The sequence below is a fragment of the Sphaerodactylus townsendi genome, linkage group LG07 (genome assembly GCF_021028975.2).
Source record: "Sphaerodactylus townsendi isolate TG3544 linkage group LG07, MPM_Stown_v2.3, whole genome shotgun sequence".
Classification (NCBI taxonomy): Eukaryota; Metazoa; Chordata; class Lepidosauria; order Squamata; family Sphaerodactylidae; genus Sphaerodactylus; species Sphaerodactylus townsendi.
The window spans coordinates 3,055,336-3,076,268 of record NC_059431.1 but is presented as its reverse complement, the minus strand read 5'-3'; the positions used below and the strand labels follow the sequence as shown (position 1 = coordinate 3,076,268).

General features: G+C 52.4%; 1 protein-coding gene across 1 annotated transcript in view; it reads right to left on the bottom strand.

Annotated features, from left to right (window-relative positions):
• The window catches only part of LOC125436390, a 34,469-nt gene extending 14,269 nt beyond the window's left edge, over nt 1-20,200 (bottom strand). The window contains exons 1-3 of the mRNA XM_048503349.1: nt 20,126-20,200; nt 17,900-17,993; nt 17,316-17,525 (exon numbers count right to left, since the gene is read on the bottom strand). Coding sequence (XP_048359306.1) covers nt 17,316-17,525; nt 17,900-17,993; nt 20,126-20,200 — 379 coding nt within the window. The remainder of the gene's footprint in view (nt 1-17,315; nt 17,526-17,899; nt 17,994-20,125) is intronic.
• Between the last annotated feature and the right edge of the window lie 733 nt (nt 20,201-20,933).

The window sequence follows — 20,933 nt, the reverse complement described above, 5'->3', positions numbered from 1 at the left end:
AAAATAATATCAAAAATAGAATGTCACAAACGTCCAACCAATGCCAATGTGTCATAGCAATGGGGATAACAGCACTGCTGGTTTTCCTCCCTCTGCTTGGGCGTGTGCTGCAGTTGATACATAAATGTTGTTAAAAGCACCACGTTACAGAACAACCTGACTCAAAAGTGGTTGTGTGACAATGAAGGTTCTCTCAAAAACAGAACATTACAAATGTTACGATCCAAGTCAGCTAAGTACAGTTGCCCATTATTATTTCTTGTAAAATCTATTTTCTTTAATTTTTTAATTTTCCGTGGTGGTATTAAATATAAAAACCATATAGTAATAATAATAATTTTTGACGGCTGGCTCACTTTTCTTACTGTGATAAATCTCCTGACAATTTCATAGGGACATGGGTACCCTCGATGTTTTTGTCTTTCGTTGATGGTGCCGAAAAGCAGTGGCGTAGTGGCTAAGAGCAGTGGCTAAGAGCAGGTGCACTCTGATCTGGAGGAACCGGGTTTGATTCCCCGCTCTGCCGCCTGAGCTGTGGAGGCTTATCTGGGGAATTCAGATTAGCCTGTGCACTCCCACACACACCAGCTGGATGACCTTGGGCTAGTCACAGCTTCTCGGAGCTCTCCAGCCCCACCTACCTCACAGGGTGTTTGTTGTGAGGGGGGAAGGGCAAGGAGATTATCAGCCCCTTTGAGTCTCCTACAGGAGAGAAAGGGGGGATATAAGTCCAAACTCCTCCTCCTACTCCTACTCCTCTTCCTCTTCTTCTTCTTCCTCTTCTTCATCATGGGGTTTTCAAGCTGAGAAGGTGGTTTGCCACTGCCTGCCTTTGCATAATGGCCATGAGCTGCCACAAAGGTCTCCCAGCCACGTACTAAACAGGGCCAATCTCAGCTTCCAAGATCTGAGACTTGGCTGGCCTGGGCCATCCGGGTCAAAGCAAGAGACAGACAGAGGTGGTTTGTCACTGCCGGCCTCTGCACAGCAACTCTGGTGGTCTCCCATCCAAATACTAACCAAGACTGGCCCTGCTTAGCTTCTCAGACCTGACGAGATCAGGCTATCTTGAGCTGCCCAAGTCTGAGCTTTGCCACTCCTGCCACCGTGTGAACAACGGGCAAGCAGGTTTCCTTGCTAGTCTTAAAATTCTGGTTACGATGGGCACTCGCTGATTCACCTATTTTTGTCTGATACTCAGGCTAATCCATGGTTCTCTCTGATCGAAAGAAAGATTGAATCACTTGGTATATCTGACTCTCTTTTCCCGCTATCTAGTTCAGAATCCTACAACTTGTTAAAACAAAAAATGTTGGAAAGCGAATGGATTAATTTATTTAGGGCTGCTATGAAAACTTGTTCACCCTTACATCTTTCAATACTTTCAATTCTTATGTTCTTATGTTCTTAATACCCCTATATCAAAACAGGACGGCTCCCTATTTGTATTTTTTTTGGATCAACTTTATGCAGAGAAGAGCATTCCCACACTCACTACCAATGCTTCCTCCTCCGCTTTATTATGTAAGTAGATTTAACAACTTGGAAATGAGCAAAAGGGTATGCTCTTGCGGTGAACAACAAATTGAAACGTTGGCACACCAACTGCTTTGCTGCCCTAAATTTGCTAATATCAGATCAAAATATTCCAATATTCTTTCTAGGATACCTAGTGAAATGGGAGAATCAGGTAGACTCCCTTTCCTTCTGGACAATTCTGACAATGAAACTTGTGAATGGGTAGCACGATTTTTACTGGAGGTGGTGCACAATCAATAATTTACATTCTATCTTAAACCTTTGTATTTGTGTACCTTTTATCTCAGGTTTTTTTATTGTGTTATGATTATTGTTATGCCAAATAAAGGCTTATTATTTTTACAAAATTCTGGTGACGCCGTTAACCCAGTTTGCTGACTTTGGTGAGGGATTCATCAGTGTTTGTGTGGTCGGCGGCTGTTCCCTGTTCGCATCCAAGAATCGCCCTTCCGTTTCTGCCCAGCTGCCGGTTTGAACTGAACAGTGAGGACAGGGACAAAATCTCTAACTCAATCACTGAGATTATGCGATGCTAATCCTGATGCCACGGGCAAAAGAAACAGGCAACTCTTCCAAGCGACCCGGTCCCCCACACAAGCCAGAATTTGGGCCACGTTTCAGAGCAGGGATGTCCCAGGATAACGTTTCCGGGGGATAAACCGTTTCTTCAAAAGGCAATTAGGAGGAGGATTTCACGCCTGGAACCGTGACTGCCCGTGACCCAAATGGTCCTCCACCTCCATCATCAAAGGATGCGCACGTTTAATTCTGAAATGAATTCCATTGTAATTTGTAGCTTCCCCTCCGGAGACGTTTGTGATTAGATTTGGTTTGCAGTTAAATCCCTTTGTACTGAGAAGCGATCGGCTCAGCCTTCCTGGCAGACGGCTCTGCTGATGGCAGTTCTCTTTGAAACTTGGCCGGTTTTATGCCCCAGTTGGAAACTTGCATAAAAGAAAGAAAACTCAAACTTTGTTCACAGGGCAGCCCCAGGTAGGCTGACGATCAAAAGCGTCCAGGTGCAGCATCCGGGCTGGGTCTGAGTGTGCTGTGAGCTCAGCTCCTTCCTCCTAAGGCCATGGTGGCGAACCTTTGGCACTCCAGATGTTATGGACTACAATTCCCATCAGCCCCTGCCAGCATGGCCAATAAGGCAACAGGCTTGAAGGAGGACAAGAGGGCCGCAGAAGTCAACTCTGACCTTTGGCAACCAATCCTGAAAGGAGGACATGTAGACTTGCCTCCTCCCCCAAAGAGAGCAAGAGTTGAGTGGTGCCGGAGCCCCCACACCACGGGCTCACTTGGGAGCACCCCCCGCAAGCTCCAACAGGCCCACGGCAACCCCAAGGTTCAAGCCTGGCTGATGGTCCCAAGCAAACAGAGCCAGGATTCGCCCACAGGTCAGACGTTTCAGCACTACTCTTTTACTCCACCACAGACAGAATTCTGCCTTCCCCAACAGGAGCCCGGTGGTGGAATAAAGTAACAGAACCACAGAGCTGGAAGGGGCCAAATGGGCTCGACGCAGGGTCAGCCCTAGAGCATCCCTGACAAGCGAATGTCCAGCCGCTGCTTGAAGTCTGCCAGCAAAGGGGAGCTCACGGCCTCCCCAGACAGCTGATCCCACGGCTGAACCCCTCTCCTCGCCGTACAAAAGTGCTTCCTACTGTCCAGCCAGTACTTTTCCGCCTGCCGTGTGTGCACCTCACGGTCCCTCGAACAGACTGACTGAATCAGAGGTTTGCCCAGGGAAAGGCCCAGGTCGTCGTCAGGTGCCTCCGCAAACACAATTACAGGCAGCCCGGGTGGGGAAGGGGAGCCGCAGGAGACGGACACCTCGTGACTTTTCTACGCAGGCAGAACACACAAGTATACAAGATAAGCACCAGGGCCGTTTACCAGGCCTGTCACTTGTGGTAACACAGCTGCTCAGTACCTGCTGTGTGTGTGTGTGTGTGTGTGTGTGAGTGAGAGAGAGAGAGAGAGAGAGAGAAAGAAAGAGAGAGAGAGAGAGAGAGAGAGAGAGAGAGAGAGAGAGGAGGTATGTCCATTTGTTAAGCCCCTGGTTAATACACTCAAACCCACAGACAAATTCTAACATATTAAATTTCGACTGGAATCTCCTTCTGACATTTCTGTTGAGAACTGGGGAGTCTTAGGGCCTGCAGACAATACGCCCGGGGGGATTGGACTGTTCTCTGCATTGGTGTGGGGCCAGCCCCCTTGGCCCTGTGTCAGCGGGCACTGTTGGCAGAGGATGGCGTCCCCCCGCCTGCAGGGAGATGCGGAAGTGAAACAGAACTCCAGCATCCCTCAGGAGGGACCACCAATCCTACCAAGCTGTTGCTGTACTGTTACCGCCAGGAAAATGAACAAAATATTTTCCTGAAGTCAGGTTGCCTGGCTACACTGGCTCCATGCCCGGACACGGAGACTTGTGTGGTTCAGAAGCCTCCATAAGGTTCAAAAAGAATGTATATGTGTGTTTGTGCCAATGCTATATGGTTTCCCTTGTGTTTGTGTCATTCTAGGATGTAATAAAAGCCCCTCTTAGTTGAGTTTATGCCTGCAGTTTAGGATTTTAGTTTAACAAGGTTCTTCAGTTAGTTTTAAGCAAGCCCTGCCAATAGGTAGATGTAAAGTCTTGCCTATAAGTATAAGTATATGTGTTTATCCTTTAAGGTTTCCCTAATGTTTAAGTTAGAAATGTTATTTTTGAAATTTGTGTCTGATAGTAAAAACAATAGCCTGTAAAGGTCTGATATTAAGGGACAAGGAAGTTGGCTCTGAAATGCAGCTTAGACCAACGCCCAGCCGACTCTTTGGTAAGGACAAAGACCCTCTTTGGACTTGCTAATCGAATCTGTTGTCAGCACCCAAGGGTCACCCAGCCGTTGCAGGACGTGCAGGGACCACCATTGGATGGTTTGAACTTCTCTTTGTTACAGCAAGGTGAAGCGGGAGCCTGAGGGCATTGCGATAGTGAGTCACCTGGATTTTATGAATAAAATCCTTATTGGCTCTCCTTCAGCACCATTGTGAGATCCCGCGGGAAGATGGCTGACAGCAGGATTTGGTGATCCCATTCAGAAAAGTGTGACTGTATCTTGCTTTGGAACTGTTTTGTATTGCAATTGGTGTTTGGGTGAGGGACTTGCCCCCTCCCCTCCCCTTTCCTGCCTCTTCTGCCCTCTTTGAGTTCGGGAATAAAAGTTCTTGCACTGCGTTGCAAGGGCGCGATTCTCTCCTGACCAAGCGGTGACCACCACTTGCAATAAAATCCTTTTGCTTTGAAGAACGCCTGCTTCCTGCGCCTCATTAAGTTGCTGAGCTGAAATCACTTATTGTTACCTGGCAAACAGCGGTAACAATAGGGCAGCAAGCAGAGGGGCGCCCCACGGCCTCCTCTTCACTGGAACAGCCGGGGCCTCTTCTACCGGTCCCAGTACTCATGACAGCAGAACTAGTGTCGGCGTGTGCTCAATGTCTGGGGTCTCTTTGGGTTACTGAGTCTCTCCCTCCATGTCTCCTTTCTCACTGGGCCTCTGCTCAAAGGGAGGGGTAGCCAGATGGCTCTCTATCTTTCCTTAGACCTGGGGAAGGGACTTTCGCTTTCCTTTCCTTTTCCCACTTTTACTTTACGCAGACGGGAGCAGGTGAACAGCGGAGGTAATAAAGTCACTGGCATTTGGGGGTGGGGTCAGACCGGGCTTTGCAAAAACCAGGGGTTCAGTGTTTGTGCCAATAGAGACTTCTGACTGAGAAAATCCAGCGTCTGTCGTTGATTGAATCATCGACCCGACAACTAACAGTTCTGCAAGTAATGCTGCTGCTACGTGTCCCAGGACCCTCAAAGCCATCAAAATGCGCAGTCGCTGCTCACTGCATAATGTGCCTGGGATACTTGGGCACCTGTGGGATTCAAGTGATCAAGCAGGAGGGGTCCAGGAAGAGCAGCAGAGGGAAGCAGGGTCGCAGCGCCTTGGAACTGAAGAGCTGGGGTGGGGGGATGTTTAAGGCAACGTGTTTTGCCCCCAAGCATCAAGGCCAGCCCCCCCCCCCCCCCCCGGGCTCTGAAGCCCCAGCAGGTGTCTTGCTGTCTGGCACGGAGCTAGAAGCAGCCCCAGGGAGCTGGGAGGGATCCCAGTAAAACTGTTGCAGCTGGGGGGTGGGGGTGGAATGCTAATTCTCCCCCACCCAGAGTTAATTCCAATCGTAATCCACCACCGCAATTCACTAATGAGTGGAGTCATCAGTGCAGGAGAGCAAGGCCCAGCAGACCCGGCGGTCTGTTCACACAGCAGCCGACCAGGAAGCCAACAAGCAAAGCAGACGCAGCGGCAGCCTCCCGCCTGCGCCCCACAGCGCCCAACAGGGCAGGCCTGCTGCTCCGGCACCTGACAGAAGAGGTGTACGTCATGACTAGTAGCCATTTTCTAGTAGCCATGGGTAGCTCTATCCACCGTGAACACGCCCACTCCCCCCCCACCTCGAAAGCCTGCCAAGTTGGGGGCCGTCACCACACCCTGGGGCCAGGAGTTCCACAGATGAACCATGCCTTGTGTGGAGGAATACTCCCTTTAGTCTGCTTCAGCAGCTGACCACGAGTGCTGATCACTATGGCTCCTTCCGCACATGCAGAATAATGAACTTTCAAACTGCTTTCACTCTTTAAAGCTGTGCGGAAGAGCAAAATCCACTTGCAAACAGTTGTGAAAGTGGTTTGAAAACGCATTATTTTGCGTGTGTGGAAGGGGCCTATGAGAGAGGGAGAAAAACCGCTTCCTCTCTTCCCCCTCTGCCCCGGGCATCATTTTCTAGGCCTCCGTGCCACCCCCCTTTCCGTGCCTTTCTTCCCAGCTGAACGGCCCCCCTCCGTGCTTCCTCTGCTCCTCGCAGGGCAGCTGCTGCAGCCCCCGCAGCCCCCGGGCCCTTCAGGGGCTCACGTCCCAGCATCGCCCCCAGCCTGGCCCTGAGCCTTCAGCACGGAGCAGACTGCAGAAGGACGGAAAGGTCAAGAAGAGGCGCATGTGCCCCCCCCCCCGGGTCACGTGGCTTGCCTGGGGCTGCCGGCCAGGTGCCGGAAAGGTGTGCCAGCTCACACCACTTCTCCGTCACCCACCCTGAATGTGAATGGAGAGCCCTTGAGCCCAGCGTGGGAAGGTCAGCTCTCACTCTGGCCGCCACGACCCCTGCATGTATCCAGCACCCCAGAGGCAGAGGTGGGATCCAGCAGGTTCTCACAGGTTCCCGAGAGTAGGTTACTCATCATTTGTGTGTGCCGAGAGGGGGTTACTAATGGGTGATTTTGCCACGTGGTTTTTGCCTGAGTTACGCCCCTCCTCTCAGCAGTAGCGCACAGAACTGGAAGCAGTCTAGCAGGAGGTGCACCAGCGTGCGCGGCAGCCTGCACCTGCGTGCATTCGTTTCCCGCCCAAGGACCGGCACAGCGGCTGCGTCCTTGCCACAGCCCCGCCCAGGAATGCCCCGCCCCCAGAATGCCCGGCCACACCCTCGTCATACCCCGCTACACCACAGTTTGAATCCCACCACCATGGGAACCTGTAACCAAAATGTTTGGATCCCACCACTGCCCAAGAGGCCCCCTTGACAGAAACTGCGCTGCACTTGGGCTGGGTTGAAAAGGAAGCACAAAATCGCCACTCTCTGCACGGCCAGCACAGCCGTGATACAGAAGCACCCAGCCCCTGACGTCAAGCCCCAGCGAGCCCGCACACCAGAGCATCCGCTGCTTCCAAAATCAACACCCCGAGGCTGCGGCAGAGGGACGAGCCAGGCCTGCTTCTCTCCCTGGGGCCATTTCAGAATAAAGCCCCGTCCGTCCGCACAAGCTGCTGACAATGGCAACTGAGCTCAGGGCCTGTTTGTTTTGAGGGCAGCCACCAGCCCAAAAGAGATGTCACACTTGGACGCTGCTTTTGTGGAACTGCCACCTTCCCATGGCTTGCAAAGGTCTGCAAACAAGCGTGACTCCTCCGGAGACATTTCCTGATAAGCCACATGACAGCCACAGGCGTGAGCCGAGGGAGATGACGCACCTGCCCTGGAGAGGCGGCCCGGCTGCGGCTTTCTGAGCGTGGCCCAGCTGCAGCACTGCTGCCCTCCGGACTCCACAGGAGCAAGCTGTGTGCGTGCGGGCACCAGCTGCACAACTCCAGCCCTCTGCCCTTCGAAGCAAGCAGCTCCGTCTAGGATTTTGCTGGAAGAGGAGCCATTTCCCCCAGAGACGGGGACCCTCGGGCATTTGGTGATACACGGGAACCAAAAGCCAGACTCCTGGGGAGCAACAGACATCAGGCAGAGAGCTATTTCTGCAGGGAGAGCTCTCTCTTTCGAAGGACCCGCTTGCATCACGCAATTAACAACCCACAGATTCTTTGTTCTGTTTATCATGGGAGGACACCTGCATTGGCTTGCGGCCAGTCACAACACACAGCCTGGGCTGACAGAGGAGAGGGCGTGCAGGTGCCACCGGGGTCCTTGGCTTGGCCTCCACGGCACAGGAACTCTGTGGCCAGTTCCCAAGGAAAGGGCGGGGGTCAATTCCCACTGGGATATTCCCCTTTTCTCCCCTGTGCAGCTGGCTCTTTCTCTCCATCCCTGGGGACGAGAGCAGCCCAGACCACGACTGTGAAGGCCGAGACAGTCCATCCCTCCCGGACCCTGCATCCCTCACTCCCTCCCCCCACACATAACTCCCCATCTCCTGGGGCCTTCTCAGGTCTTGCGAGACAACAGTGGATTATAGTCCAAATCAACAGGCAGAGAAATAGGAAACCAAGTAGAAATCTGAACCAAGCATTACACGTAATAGGTTAACCAAGCAGAAAATGCTACATTAAGCATATTTGGCAGTTTCAGACAATTAACGCCTTTCAGGTGATTATCAGAAGGGTTTTTTTAGTCCACCTGAGACACACACACCCTCCCCGGCTCTTAGATTTAAGCTAAGGTGCAGCTGCACAGAAGAGACCCTGACTCCATCTACCCTGTTTCCCCGAATATAAGACATCCTCTGAAAATAAGACGTAGTAGAGGTTTTGCTGAAGTGTGAAATATAAGGCATCCCCCGAAAGTAAGACGTAGCAAAGTTTTTGTTTGGAAGCATGCCCGACTAACAGAACACAGAAAAATAAGGCATCCCCTGGAAATAAGACGTAGCAAAGTTTTTGTTTGGAAGCATGCCCGTCCAACAGAACACCAGAGCATGCAGCTGTGGAGCAGAAAAATAAGACGTCCCCTGAAAATAAGACATAATGCATCTTTGGGAGCAAAAATTAATATAAGACACTGTCTTATTTTTAGGGAAACACGGTATTATCTGATGCAGGCTTGGGGGGGGGGGAGGTGCATGAGAAGTGCTCCCAGGACCCCCTCTTTCCCATCCTAGAGGTGGGTTGCTGGCCCCATTCTGACTAAATTGGCCTTAGTGGCCAGGTAAGGGGCTAACAAGGCCTCCCCTCGGCAAAGGGAAGGGCAAGGCTCTCCTTAGTCGAGATATCCTGACATGTGCATAAACTTTGGGCAGTGGACTGACCTACTGAGGAGACATCCGTAGGCCCCCCCCCACCGTGCTGTGAATGGTGGGGGGGGGGGGTGTCTATCAGTTTTGACAGCAAATGCAAGTCTTTCCGAGCGCAACATCTAATTAGCATCAAGCAGGCCGGTGGGCTTGGCTAACTTTTCCAGCCTTGCGTGAATGTCTCCCCCCAGGCTGCCTCAGGCCCGAGTGAAGCCCTCCCCCCCCCACCCACCACCCCTTTGCCATTCCCCTGCCTGGATCCAGTCCCATTTGGGGAATCATCATCCTCAACCCAAGCAGAGCCAGGAAATCCGTAGAGGCTCACTTGGACTCACCTCCAACGCCTGCATTCAACAAGCATTCCTGGGCAATTCTTGTGCACTGGCTCCTGCAACTACTGCTGCCCCACCAGCCAAAGTGGGGTGATGGTATCTGGTTGTCTTTCTTTGGGCCTCGGGGATGTTCACCCCACAAACAGAAGCGTCCCTACGCTAATCGACCTTCTTATGAGTGCCCAGGGTTTCTGGGGGCTCTGCCTAAGTCCCCCACTTTCCATTTTTGGGTTATCAAAACGTAGTCTGCTGAGCTCAGAAGGCTAAGAAGAAGAAGAAGAAGAGTTTGGATTTCTATCCCCCCTTTCTTTCCTGCAGGAGACTCAAAGGGGCTGACAATCTCCTTGCCCTTCCCCCCTCACAACAAACACCCTGTGAGGTAGGTGGGGCTGAGAGAGCTCCGAGAAGCTGTGACTAGCCCAAGGTCACCCAGCTGGCGTGTGTGGGAGTGCACAGGCTAGTCTGAATTCCCCAGCTAAGCCTCCACAGCTCAGGCGGCAGAGCTGGGAATCAAACCCAGTTCCTCCAGATCAGAGTGCACCAGCTCTTAACCTCCTACGCCACTGCTGCTCCTAAGGATAGAGGAACCCCCTCTCTTCGGCTGGGGTTGGGCTTTCCGCTCCATTTAAATTATCCTTTCACCACCTTTCAGTACTGCAGTCAAAGTCCTACTTTGGGTTCAATCCTGAAGTCAATTTCAGGGAGCGGGATCAAGTCCTTCCTTGATTCCTGTTCTGAGGTCAGTAAAATGAGTGCCCAGCTAGCTAGGGGTAAAGTGCAGATGGCCGGGGAAGGCGATGGCTGACCACCCATTAGTTTGGGAGAGCCAGCAGGGTGTAGTGGTTAAGAGCAGGTGGATTCTGATCTGGAGAACCGGGTTTGATTCCCCACTCCTCCACCTGAGTGGCAGAGGCTTATCTGGTGAACCAGATGTGTCTCCGCACTCCTACATTCCTGCTGGGTGACCTTGGGCTAGTCATGGTTCTTTGGAGCTCTCTCAGCCCCACCTACCTCACAAGGTGTGGGGAGAGGAAGGAAAGCCACCTTGAGTCTCCTTCCAAGAGAGAAAGGTGGGGGGGTATAAATCCAAACTCTTCTTCTTCTTTGTCTATTATGTCACCCCAAGGGTCAGTAATGACCTGCTGCTTGCTGCTTTACCTTTTCCCTTCTTTCCCTTTTTACCTTACCTTCATACATACGTCTTTCTGAACACAACCATTTCACGGATCTTATGTTTAAGAACTTTTCAATTCCTGTACCCCTATCATCCCGCTAAATAAATTATTCTCTAAACCACGCTGCAGAAGCAAACAGAGGTTCCCCTAACATTTCACTTAAGTTCCCCTAAGGTGGCTGTTTTTTTGGGGGGGGGAGGGTGAGTGTCCCATACCTAAGTCAGAGAGTCCACATGTGTCTGGGATACATGCAAAGGAGGGCACATGGGGTGACACCAGAGGTGGGATCCAGCAGGTTCTCACAGGCTCCCGAGAGTAGGTTCCTAATTATTTGTGTGTGCCGAGAGGGGGTGACTAATGGGTGATTTTGCCACATGATTTTTGCCTTAGTTACGCCCTCCTCTCAGCAGTAGCGCGCAGAACTTGAAGCAGTCTAGCAGGAGGTGCACTGGATGCAAGGCAGCCTGGCGCCTAAGTGCATTCCTAAGCTCACCAAGGACCGGCACAGTGGCTGCGTCCTTGCCACAGCCCCGCCCAGGAATGCCCCACCCCCCGAAAGCCCAGGCCCCGCCCTCAAGCAGTTCACCAGTCCCCATTGGCGCTACGCCACAGTTTGAATCCCACCACCATGAGAACCTGTTACTAAAATTTTTGGATCCCACCACTGGGTGACACAATATTTATTTAAAACGTGTATTGGCTGCCTTGCTACATTTACAAGAACATGCCAGCTTACAAACAGCTAAAATAAATAAAACTCCTCACAAGTTATAATCAACGTTTCAAAAGTGCTAGAAAACAGAAGAGCTAAAACAAAAATGTGTGTCTCTATCTAACTTTTGTACCTTTTAAAGCGGGAATACTCACCAAGAAGTATGAGGGGACCCCCCCCCCCTTTGCCATTCTGCAGTAAGAGGGAACCTGTTCTCCCTCTCGGCATAGTTAGTTCCCCTCCAGTACACAAAGGCTGCAACCCTAACCATACTAACTAGTGAGTAAACTCCGCTGTGCTCAATTGATCTTAGTTTCTAGTTAATAACATGCTTAGAACTGCATTGCAAACCTCCCCACTCTTTGTGCATCAGACTGTCTGACAGGCTCCCTCTGCACAATTCTTTTTTTATTAGTGTTGTGGGTTTTCTGGGTTGCATGGCCGTGTTCCAGTAGCATTTTCTCCTGACGTTTCACCTGGCGAAACATCAGGAGAAAATGTTACTGGAATACGGCCATACAGCTCGCAAAACCCACAACACCCTAGTGATTCCAGCCGGGAAAGCCTTCGACAATACCCTTTTTTATTATTTTATTTTAACATCCACCCTATAAAGAATTTGGGACAGTTTGAAAGCTTGTACTCCATGATGGGTTATTCTGGTTGGTGTTAATAATATGAATGCAGTGTATTTGACCTTTGTTCTTGAATAATTTTTAAACTATTTAAAATTTTTCTCACACATACAAACCAAAAAGCTAAACTCCTCCCTGAACTCTCCTTTGGTTCCTATTCAAGTCCCCATATTACTGAAGATACATCTGAGGCCCTTTATTGTCACACAATATTTAGCAGTACTTAAATTGCAGTCCAAAAAACCGCCCATGAAAACAAGCCCCAAGTTTTAAGCAAAGGCAGACCTACAACTCTGCAATCCTCAGGTGTTCACAAGGTCCGTGCTGTTTCTCACACTTGACTGTTTGTGGCATGAATTTTCCCTCTTTCCAACTTTCCTTCTACCCTTTTGTCAGCTCTTCCTCCCACTGTCGAAATTGAGAAGTTTCTTGGGGCAGATGCATGATTCAGTTTTTCAGAGCACCCTGTGCATTTATGGGGCAGAAGTAATCGTGGTTTGTCACCTGCCTTTGTCACCTGGCAAGCATCTTTGAATAAATTTACGCACAGGCAAAGTCTACATAAAAATGACACTCTGCAAAGATGTTTTTTAGGAGGCTTTTTTGTTTTGTTTTGTTTTGTTTTGTTTGGGGCAGTCCCAGAATAAGGTTTTGAATCCATACAGTGCACTCCTATGTAGAGCTGCTCAGGTTCTAATCAGTGGTGGCGAACCTTTGGCACTCCAGATGTTATGGACTACAATTCCCATCAGCCCCTGCCAGCATGGCCAATTGACCATGCTGGCAGGGGCTGATGGGAATTGTAGTCCATAACATCTGGAGTGCCAAAGGTTCGCCACCACGGTTCTAGGTCCACTGAAGTGAATGGGCTTAGACCCAAGTAATTCTGCAGAGGATGATGCGGTCAGGAAGTGTTCCTCCCCCAGCCTCTCTTTGACTTGTCAAGCCAGTTGTAGGTTTATTGGAAGTGGACTAAATCCAGGCAGATCTCAAAGAAGCATGCACAGAGAGCCTGCTTATTACCACTGCGTGCAACACAGACGCTGAAGTGAGCTTCTATGAGGAGGCGCAGGCCCCACGTGCTCTCAAAACAAAGACCAGCTCCCTGAAACAGCCAGCTGCTGGAATTGCCACAAAAGACCAACCAGACAGGCTCTCCCCGCCTAACACTCAACGGAAAGGAGGAAACACCACGGTGTCCTTATTCACATCATTTCTACCTCACTTTTTCTTGCATGGAGAGGCAAAGGAGCCACATCGTTCTCCTTCCCTCCACTGTATCCTCACAACAACCCTGGGAGGTAGGCTATTTAGAGAGAAAGTGAGCACCCAAACAGGCTTATGTGTCACATTAGAAGAAGAAGACTTTATTTACAGTCAATGACCAGATATATTACAAATCTCCAAAATATCTACAACAAAACAAGAATGCAAATCTCTCTCCCGTATTCCAGCACTATCCATCTAGATATCATTATACTTTGTAAACACACCAAACAGCATAAAAATACTAAACAAAACAAAAATATCTAAGGGGGATACCGTATTCAGATCATTTTTTTCTTTTTCATAATGAATAGACAGAATTTTGCTACCCATTTAGTAATATTCTCCTTCTTATCTTGTAATAGTTTTTCACAACAAACTTTATCAGAACAATATGTCATCTTGTGTAGTCGATGTGACAGGCATTTTTTCCTTGCCTCCTCATAAAGGGGACACTTTATGCTCTATATGCTCTATAGTTTCTACAGAATTCAGAGAGCAAGAAAGGGTGGGGGGGGGCAGGACAGAAGAAGGAGAAGAAGAGTTTGGATTTATATCCCCCCCCCTTTTCTCTCCTGCAGGAGACTCAAAGGGGTTTACAATCCCCTGGCCCTTCCCCCCTCACAACAAACACCCTGTGAGGTGGGTGGGACTGAGAGAGCTCCGACAAGCTGTGACTAGCCCAAGGTCACCCAGCTGGCATGTGTGGGAGTGCACAGGCTAGTCTGAATTCCCCAGAGAAGCCTCCACAGCTCAGGCGGCAGAGCTGGGAATCAAACCCGGTTCCTCCAGATTAGATACATGAGCTCTTAACCTCCTACGCCACTGCCGATCCTTACAACTTCTTTCCCTGTAAGGTGTATATTGCGCTTGACTGACCCAATTGCGCTTGCAAAGGGGTGGCAACCCCATCTATGCTCGTGCGGTCCAAAGCCAAGCCAGTGGCCAGTCCCGGCAGCCAGGTTACCACACCACCACAGACCCGGCACCACTGAAACACCATGCGACTCAGATGGCTCTCCCGCACATTTCATTTTTATTTATTTAAAACATTTCTATGCTGCCCTCCCACCCAAACCGGGTCTCCAAAGTAAGAACATAAGAACATAAGAACGAGCCAGCTGGATCAGACCAGAGTCCATCTAGTCCAGCTCTCTGCTACTCACAGTGGCCCACCACCTTTAGCAAACATCAAAAACATTTCAACATTAAAAAAACATTTAAAATAAAGTACACATGCACAAAACTTCAAAGTAAACATAATCCGCATCATGCCAAAACTAGGGCGGAGGCCCAACCTCAGTTATTGGGGGCGTGTCAAGTGAGGCAGGAGAGCCGCCGCCCTCACCCGCTGGCCGAAGAAAGCGATGGAGGCAGGCGGATGAATCTCCCTGAGGAGGGACATGTGGTGCCCTTACCAAAACTGCCCCTTCTTGGGTTTAGTCTCAGATGGGTGACCACTGACCCAGAGTGGTCAGCTAAGTCCTCAGGGGGAGAAGGTCACTGGTGATGGCCACTAACCTGGATAGCTTCAAAAAGGGCTTGGACAGATTTATGGAGGAGAAGTCGATCTACGGCTACCCATCTTGATCCTCCTTGATCTGAGGTAGCAAATGCCTTAACAGACCAGGTGCTCGGGGGGAGCAGCAGCCGCAGCAGGCCATTGCTTTCACACCCTGCAGGTGAGCTCCCAAAGGCACCTGGTGGGCCACTGCAAGTAGCAGAGTGCTGGACTAGATGGACTCTGATCTGATCCAGCAGGCTCGTTCTTATGTTCTTAAGGTCATCCTTGAAGTCTGCTGGATTGAGCCTGGAAGCCAGCTGGAGGCCAAAACAGATGCAACAAGACTGGAGGGCCAATATGGCCCCCATGACCCTCCCCCATTCATTCACCCTCCTCCCAGTGGCTTCCAGGACCATCACCCACCGTGCCCTTCTGGACCATCTATGCAGTTTTGGGGTGGTTCCCTTTCTACTCAAGAGGTAGATTTCAGTAGGTGCTGGGGTGGGGGGGGAGAGGTGTCATTCAGCGCCCTTTGAAACCCTGCAAGGAGCCACCTTGCCCAGGACACTTTCTAGGGTTCAGGTGAAGCTGCCCGATGAAGGTCTGGGCTGTGCTGCCAGCAGCGTTCAGATGATCGCTCCACCGGGCGCTTTCCAGCTGATCCCATGGAGGCTTCCAACCCGAACTGGTGTGTAGAGGCAGTTTTGGAGTGGACGTGGGCAAAGGAGCTGGAGCTTCATCCTGACAAGACAGAAGTGCTGCTAGTGGCCAGCAAGACTGACCCAGGATATGAGGCAGGTTTGTGGTCTGGGGTGCTGCCAGACAGGTGGTGGGGGTGGCCAAGGGTGCCCTCCACCAGCCTCATCTCTTTACAGGACAAAACAAAATATTGCCACTGTGATGCAGGCCTAGGCAAAATCTAGATTAGATTACTGTAGGGTGCTCTACAGGGGCTGTCCTTGAAGACTGCCCGGAAGCTCCCGTTGGTACAAAATGCTGAGGCCAGAGTGCTGACTGGAGGTGGCCACAGGGACCATGTCTGTCAAATCTTGTTCCATCTGCATCAGTTTCCAGGTCATAGAGAATCAAAGAATCATAGAGTTGGAAGACACCCTCAAGGGGCCATCCAGTCCAAGCCCCTGCAATGCAGGAACACACAATCAAAGCGCCCCCAACAGATGGCCACCCAGCCTCTCTTTAAGAACCTCCAAAGGAGGAGACTCCACCACCCTCCAAGGTAGTGCATTCCACACTATTCAAGTGTGTCAATTCAAGATGCTGATATTAACTTTTAAAGCCCAATGGTTTGGGGGAAATAAAATGCCCCCCTCCCCTCTCTCCATGTCTTTGGATTTCTCTACAAACCTGGGGGTCCACACATCCGAAGAAAAATTCCCTTTATGTCACTGTGGACCCAGTCTGCGGATTTACATATCCACAGACTGGCTGACGTGCAACAGTTAGTTCTACACACGAACATTTGGATTAAGTTTGTAAAAGTTTGCTTTTAATGTCTCTCAATTTTTGTTGTCTTGGGGGCCCTAATTACGCAGAAAATCTGCATACAGACGTTTCTTAATAAATAACACACACACACACACACCCCGTCTGCTTAGTGGCAGCTCCTGGGGCCCTTCCACCCACATTGCAGATGGAGAGGAGACCAAAGTAATGGGGGGGGGGGAGAAAAATAGATGGGGAAGACAGACAGATAAGGGAAGGGGTGGAAATGGGGGGGTAGAAGATTGTTGGAGGGGAGGGGAGGGGAAGCTGAGGTGGAAGGGCGATGGGAGGGATGGCAGGTTTATGGAACTATAAATGTCCAGGTTTTCTGCAAGAACCGCAGGTACACCAAGTGCTCAGAAAAAGTGCCCAGTGGCCACACCTGAGGCTGCCACAGCAGGTAGGAAGCAGGTAAATATGGAAGGCAAACTTTACATTTGGTATAGCAAACAGAAGGAAAAGTATCAACTCTCTGCCCAGCACATGAGCCAACAGGACGAGTTCCCGGGTTCACTTTATAATACTGAAATCCCGGGACTCTTTCCTAATGAATGATCATTAAAGAGGCTCTAATGACACTTCCGTGCATAGCAATTCAGTGTGGCCAGGAGCTGCCCTCGGGACTGGGGGGAGGAGGCGAGGCGAGGCGAGGCGGGGCGGGGCGGGCTGGGGGGCTCTTGGGTCCATGGAGTCACCATCATCATCATCACCTAATGTGGCAGATGATCTTATTTTTTAAAACCCAGCATTTATTAATTAGTGCCCCGGAAAGCCCTTTTGCAAGGGGGGGGGGGGAGGCAGCATACCCCGCCCTGGGGGTCCACCTGGCTCGCCCTCCCGGGGCCCCCGCCTGCTGGGCACCGCTGCGGTCTGGAAAGAGGCCGCGACCTGCCCCTCCCGCCTGTCCCGCCGGAGACCGCGCGGGGGTCTAGGAAGCCCCCGGCCACCGCCGCACCTGCCGGAGCCCGCCTCGCTTCGCCGCCCGAGGCTTTCCCTGGGCGCGCCCCACCTGGGAGCGGGGGGGGGGTTTCTCCGGCGCACGTGTGCAGGGGGGGGCGCCGGGCGTGTAGAGTGGGGAGGGGGCGTGGGAGGGGGGCAGGACTCACCGCGCACGCAGAGGAGGGACATGGCGCCGCTTCCTGCCGCCTCCGCCGCCTGGGCTCTCCCTCCCTCCCGCCCGCTGCCGCCCTTGTTCGCTCGCCCACCGGGCACAGCGGAGGCTCGAACCCGCGACCCCCGCGGCCGGCCCGACAGCGGCCTCCCGCGGCGCCCGCAGCCGGAGACCCCGCGGCGTAAGGGCGTGGCCAGCCGGGAGCCTGGCCCGGGGGAGGGGCGTGGCCGGGTCCAATCGCCTCGCGGGGCGGGGAGCCGACACCTGGGCCCCGCCCTTCCCGGCCCCGCCCCTCCTCCGAACCAAGCCCGCCCGGGGCTGCAGGTGCGCTCCCTCCCTAGGGCGGGGCTGGGGGCGGGGCTGGCCCCGCTTAACCCCCGCAGATGGCCCCCCCCGCCTCTCTCTCGCCGCCGCCGCCGCCGCCGCCGCTACGGGGAGCCCAGCTGCCAGGATCGCCCCTCCCCTCCGCCCTGCCTTTTCTACTCCTTCTGCCCCACCTTGTTTTGGGAAACGTCGGGGGGGGGGGCGGGGCGCGCGTCCTATAACTCCGTTCCGGTCTGTTGGGGGTCTCACCTTTACCTGCCCCCTCCTCCCCCCATCTGGGACTCCCCCCTCGGGGGGTGCTCATGCTGGGACCGCTGCCACCAGGGCCCTGCTGCCGTGTCCTGCTGCTCTTGAGACGTGGTCAGGGAAGCATCTCTGGGCCATGGGTTCCCGGAATGGGGACAACGAACCGAAAGGAATGTAACCCGTTGAGAATCTCTCACTGCATTTATGTTTTATTTCTTTGTTTTGAACTTTTACAATAAATTCTTGAACCATCAGCTGGTTTGGAGTCAATAGGAGGGAAAAGAACCCGAGATTGAGGTGAGATAAGAGTGGCTCTCCCAAGCTTAATCTCAGCCTCAGTCGTCGTATTCTGTCAGGATTATGGCACCCAGGTGGCCGAGGGGCAGCCTAACTCCAGACCGCCTGGCGGAGGGTGATTATATAAGATATAACTGTGCTCTGCCTGCTCAGTGTAACCACTGTGTCAATGGGACAGTCTTTCCTTGATCTTCCATTTGTGCTTTCACACACTTGGCAGATAACTAGATTTATCCCTGACACCTTCTATTCCCACGGGAAGCGGGATGTTCCCATTGCTCTGTGGGGACTGAGGGCCAGGTGGCTTCCTCTCTCTCTGTCGCTGACCTTTATTTATTTATTCATTCATTCATTCTTGAGTTTTATATACCGCCCTACCCCCAGAGGGCTCTGGGTGGTACACAACATAACTTTACAACAACATACAACCGGAACTGATGGAGCAAGCAACAAATACAAAATATAATAAACAACACAGGCTCCATTAACTATAAAAAACTAAAAAAACCCATTAAAAATACAGCAGTCAATACAATAAAATGGCGTCCAGCGATAAACTCTTGTTCAAACCCTCCCAAGGAAGGGGGAACGGCGGGTTCCATTGATGTAAAGGGACCCCAAATGTAAGGAGACTAAAAGGGGCGTTCCAATCAATGGCTGGACACTCCAAAGGCCCTGAGCCAAGTCTGTTTATTGATTCAAGGATCGAGACCTCCCAGCTGCCCTCCTCCCCAAACACACCCACCACTACTCTCAGACAGGTGAGCCATCACTGCTGGGTTGGTGCCCAGGCCCATGAGAGGCAGGTGTTGACTCCCAGGGAGGGGAATCTGGATTCCCACTCCTGCCCCCGATCAGTGTGGGGGTTGAGTCTCCAGAGATTGGGGGCGGGGAGCTGTCAGGTTCTGAATTATGTTAACCTCACGACAGGGGCTTTGCTCTCCCCCTGAGGCCTTTGCGTTGAGTGCCCTCCTGTGCCTCTCCCACCCCACGGAGCAACACTTTACATCCGCCTGGCAGAGACCGCTGGCAGTCCTTGGCGATGTGGGCTGAAGATTTCCTGGAACACAGGTGTCAAACTCGTGGCCCTCCAGATGTTATGCACTACAGTTCCCATCATCCCCTGCCAGCATGATGCAGGCAGGGGATTATGGGAACTGTAGTCCATTACATCTGGAGGGCCGCAAGTTTGACACCTATGTCCTGGAATCATAATGGATCTGTTCCCCAGGCAAAAATGGCTGCGCCAGAGCGTGGACTTTGCAGCATTAGACTCGAATTGAGGCCCCTCCCCTGCCCAACCCCCACCCCCACCCAATCTCCAGGAATGGCCTAATCCAGAGCCTGCAGCAGCCCTGACTGAAGCAAAGCCCCGTCATGCCAGGTGCCCTGCCTACTGAACTTCTGGTGGGGCTGGGCATGTCATGGGGGGTGGGGGATGGTACATGGCACCTGCAGTCAGCATCTTGTAGTGCGGCCACTCCTCTGTTTGGGGGGCTTTTCTGTGGCAGGGGCACCCATCAGCTTCACTGGCTTTTGAGAGGGTAACTTTCCCCTGGGGGGTGAGAGATGTTCCTGGTCTGGAGTGGCTTTGGGCGCCTACTCGCTCTGGATCCACCCCAGCAGTGGCATAGGAGGTTAAGAGCTCGTGTATCTAATCTGGAGGAACCAGGTTTGATTCCCCACTCTGCCGCTTGAGTTGTGGAGGCTTATCTGGGGAATTCAGATTAGCCTGTGCACTCCCACACAAGCCAGCTGGGTGACCTTGGGCTAGTCATAGTTCTTTGGAGCTCTCTCAGCCCCACCTACCTCACAGGGTGTTTGTTGGGGGAAGGGCAAGGAGATTGTAAGCCCCTTTGAGTCTCCTGCAGGAGAGAAAGGGGGGATATAAATCCAAACTCTTCTTCTTCTTCTTCCTGCCAGCTAAGTAGCTGGCACCAGCATGGCTCCGCAGCACTGCCACTCCACAGAACTGCCCCCGGGGGCAGCTTCACCCGGGCACGCTGCCAGCATGTGTCAGAGGGATGGCAACGTGATGCCCAGTTGGCAGTCTGTGTGTTCCCCTCCCGTCCAGCTTATAAGTGCTACGAAACTCTTCCAAATCCTCCAGAACTGGCCGGGCAGTGTGTGGCCCAAACGTGGCAGCCCGTGTTCCTGTCCCTGCTGTGCAGAATTCAGTGGCCCAGTGGCTGTGACTCAGCATGAGGTCAGACGGCTTCCCAGCTCAGTCTAAAGGGTGCTGCTACAGCAACTGGGCCTGGCTTTGTTTTGGCCATTTCCTAGCAACATGTGCCAGGTTGCGTCTTGGCAACTGCAGCAAGCAGGACGGGGGAAGCCGCAGCCACCTGGCTGGTGCGTCACTCAGGTCTTAGCCAGGGGCCGTGGGGGCCTCCAGTGCAAGGCAGTACAGCCAGGGCAGTTTTGCAGACGGGCGTATTGAAGGGCAGCCCCTGGCTGAGCCCTGTACATTCCAGGCAAGCAGCAAAGTGGCAGGAGCCCAGCTGGGGAGGTCTGTGAGATGCCAGCGGAGATGCCCTGCAATTGTAGGGCCCCTGGATTGCCCTCTGGGCCGCCTCCAGCCCTACCAGGCCCATTAACTCACTCAGTTCAAAGCTGGACCTTTTCCAGACCCTGGGATTCGCTGGGAGAAGCACCCAATAGACCACCCGAGGTTTCCCCACTGCCCCCACATGGGGCTGTCTTCAGGGCCACTTCGGGGCTAGCGAAAGGAGGGTGAGGAGGGGCC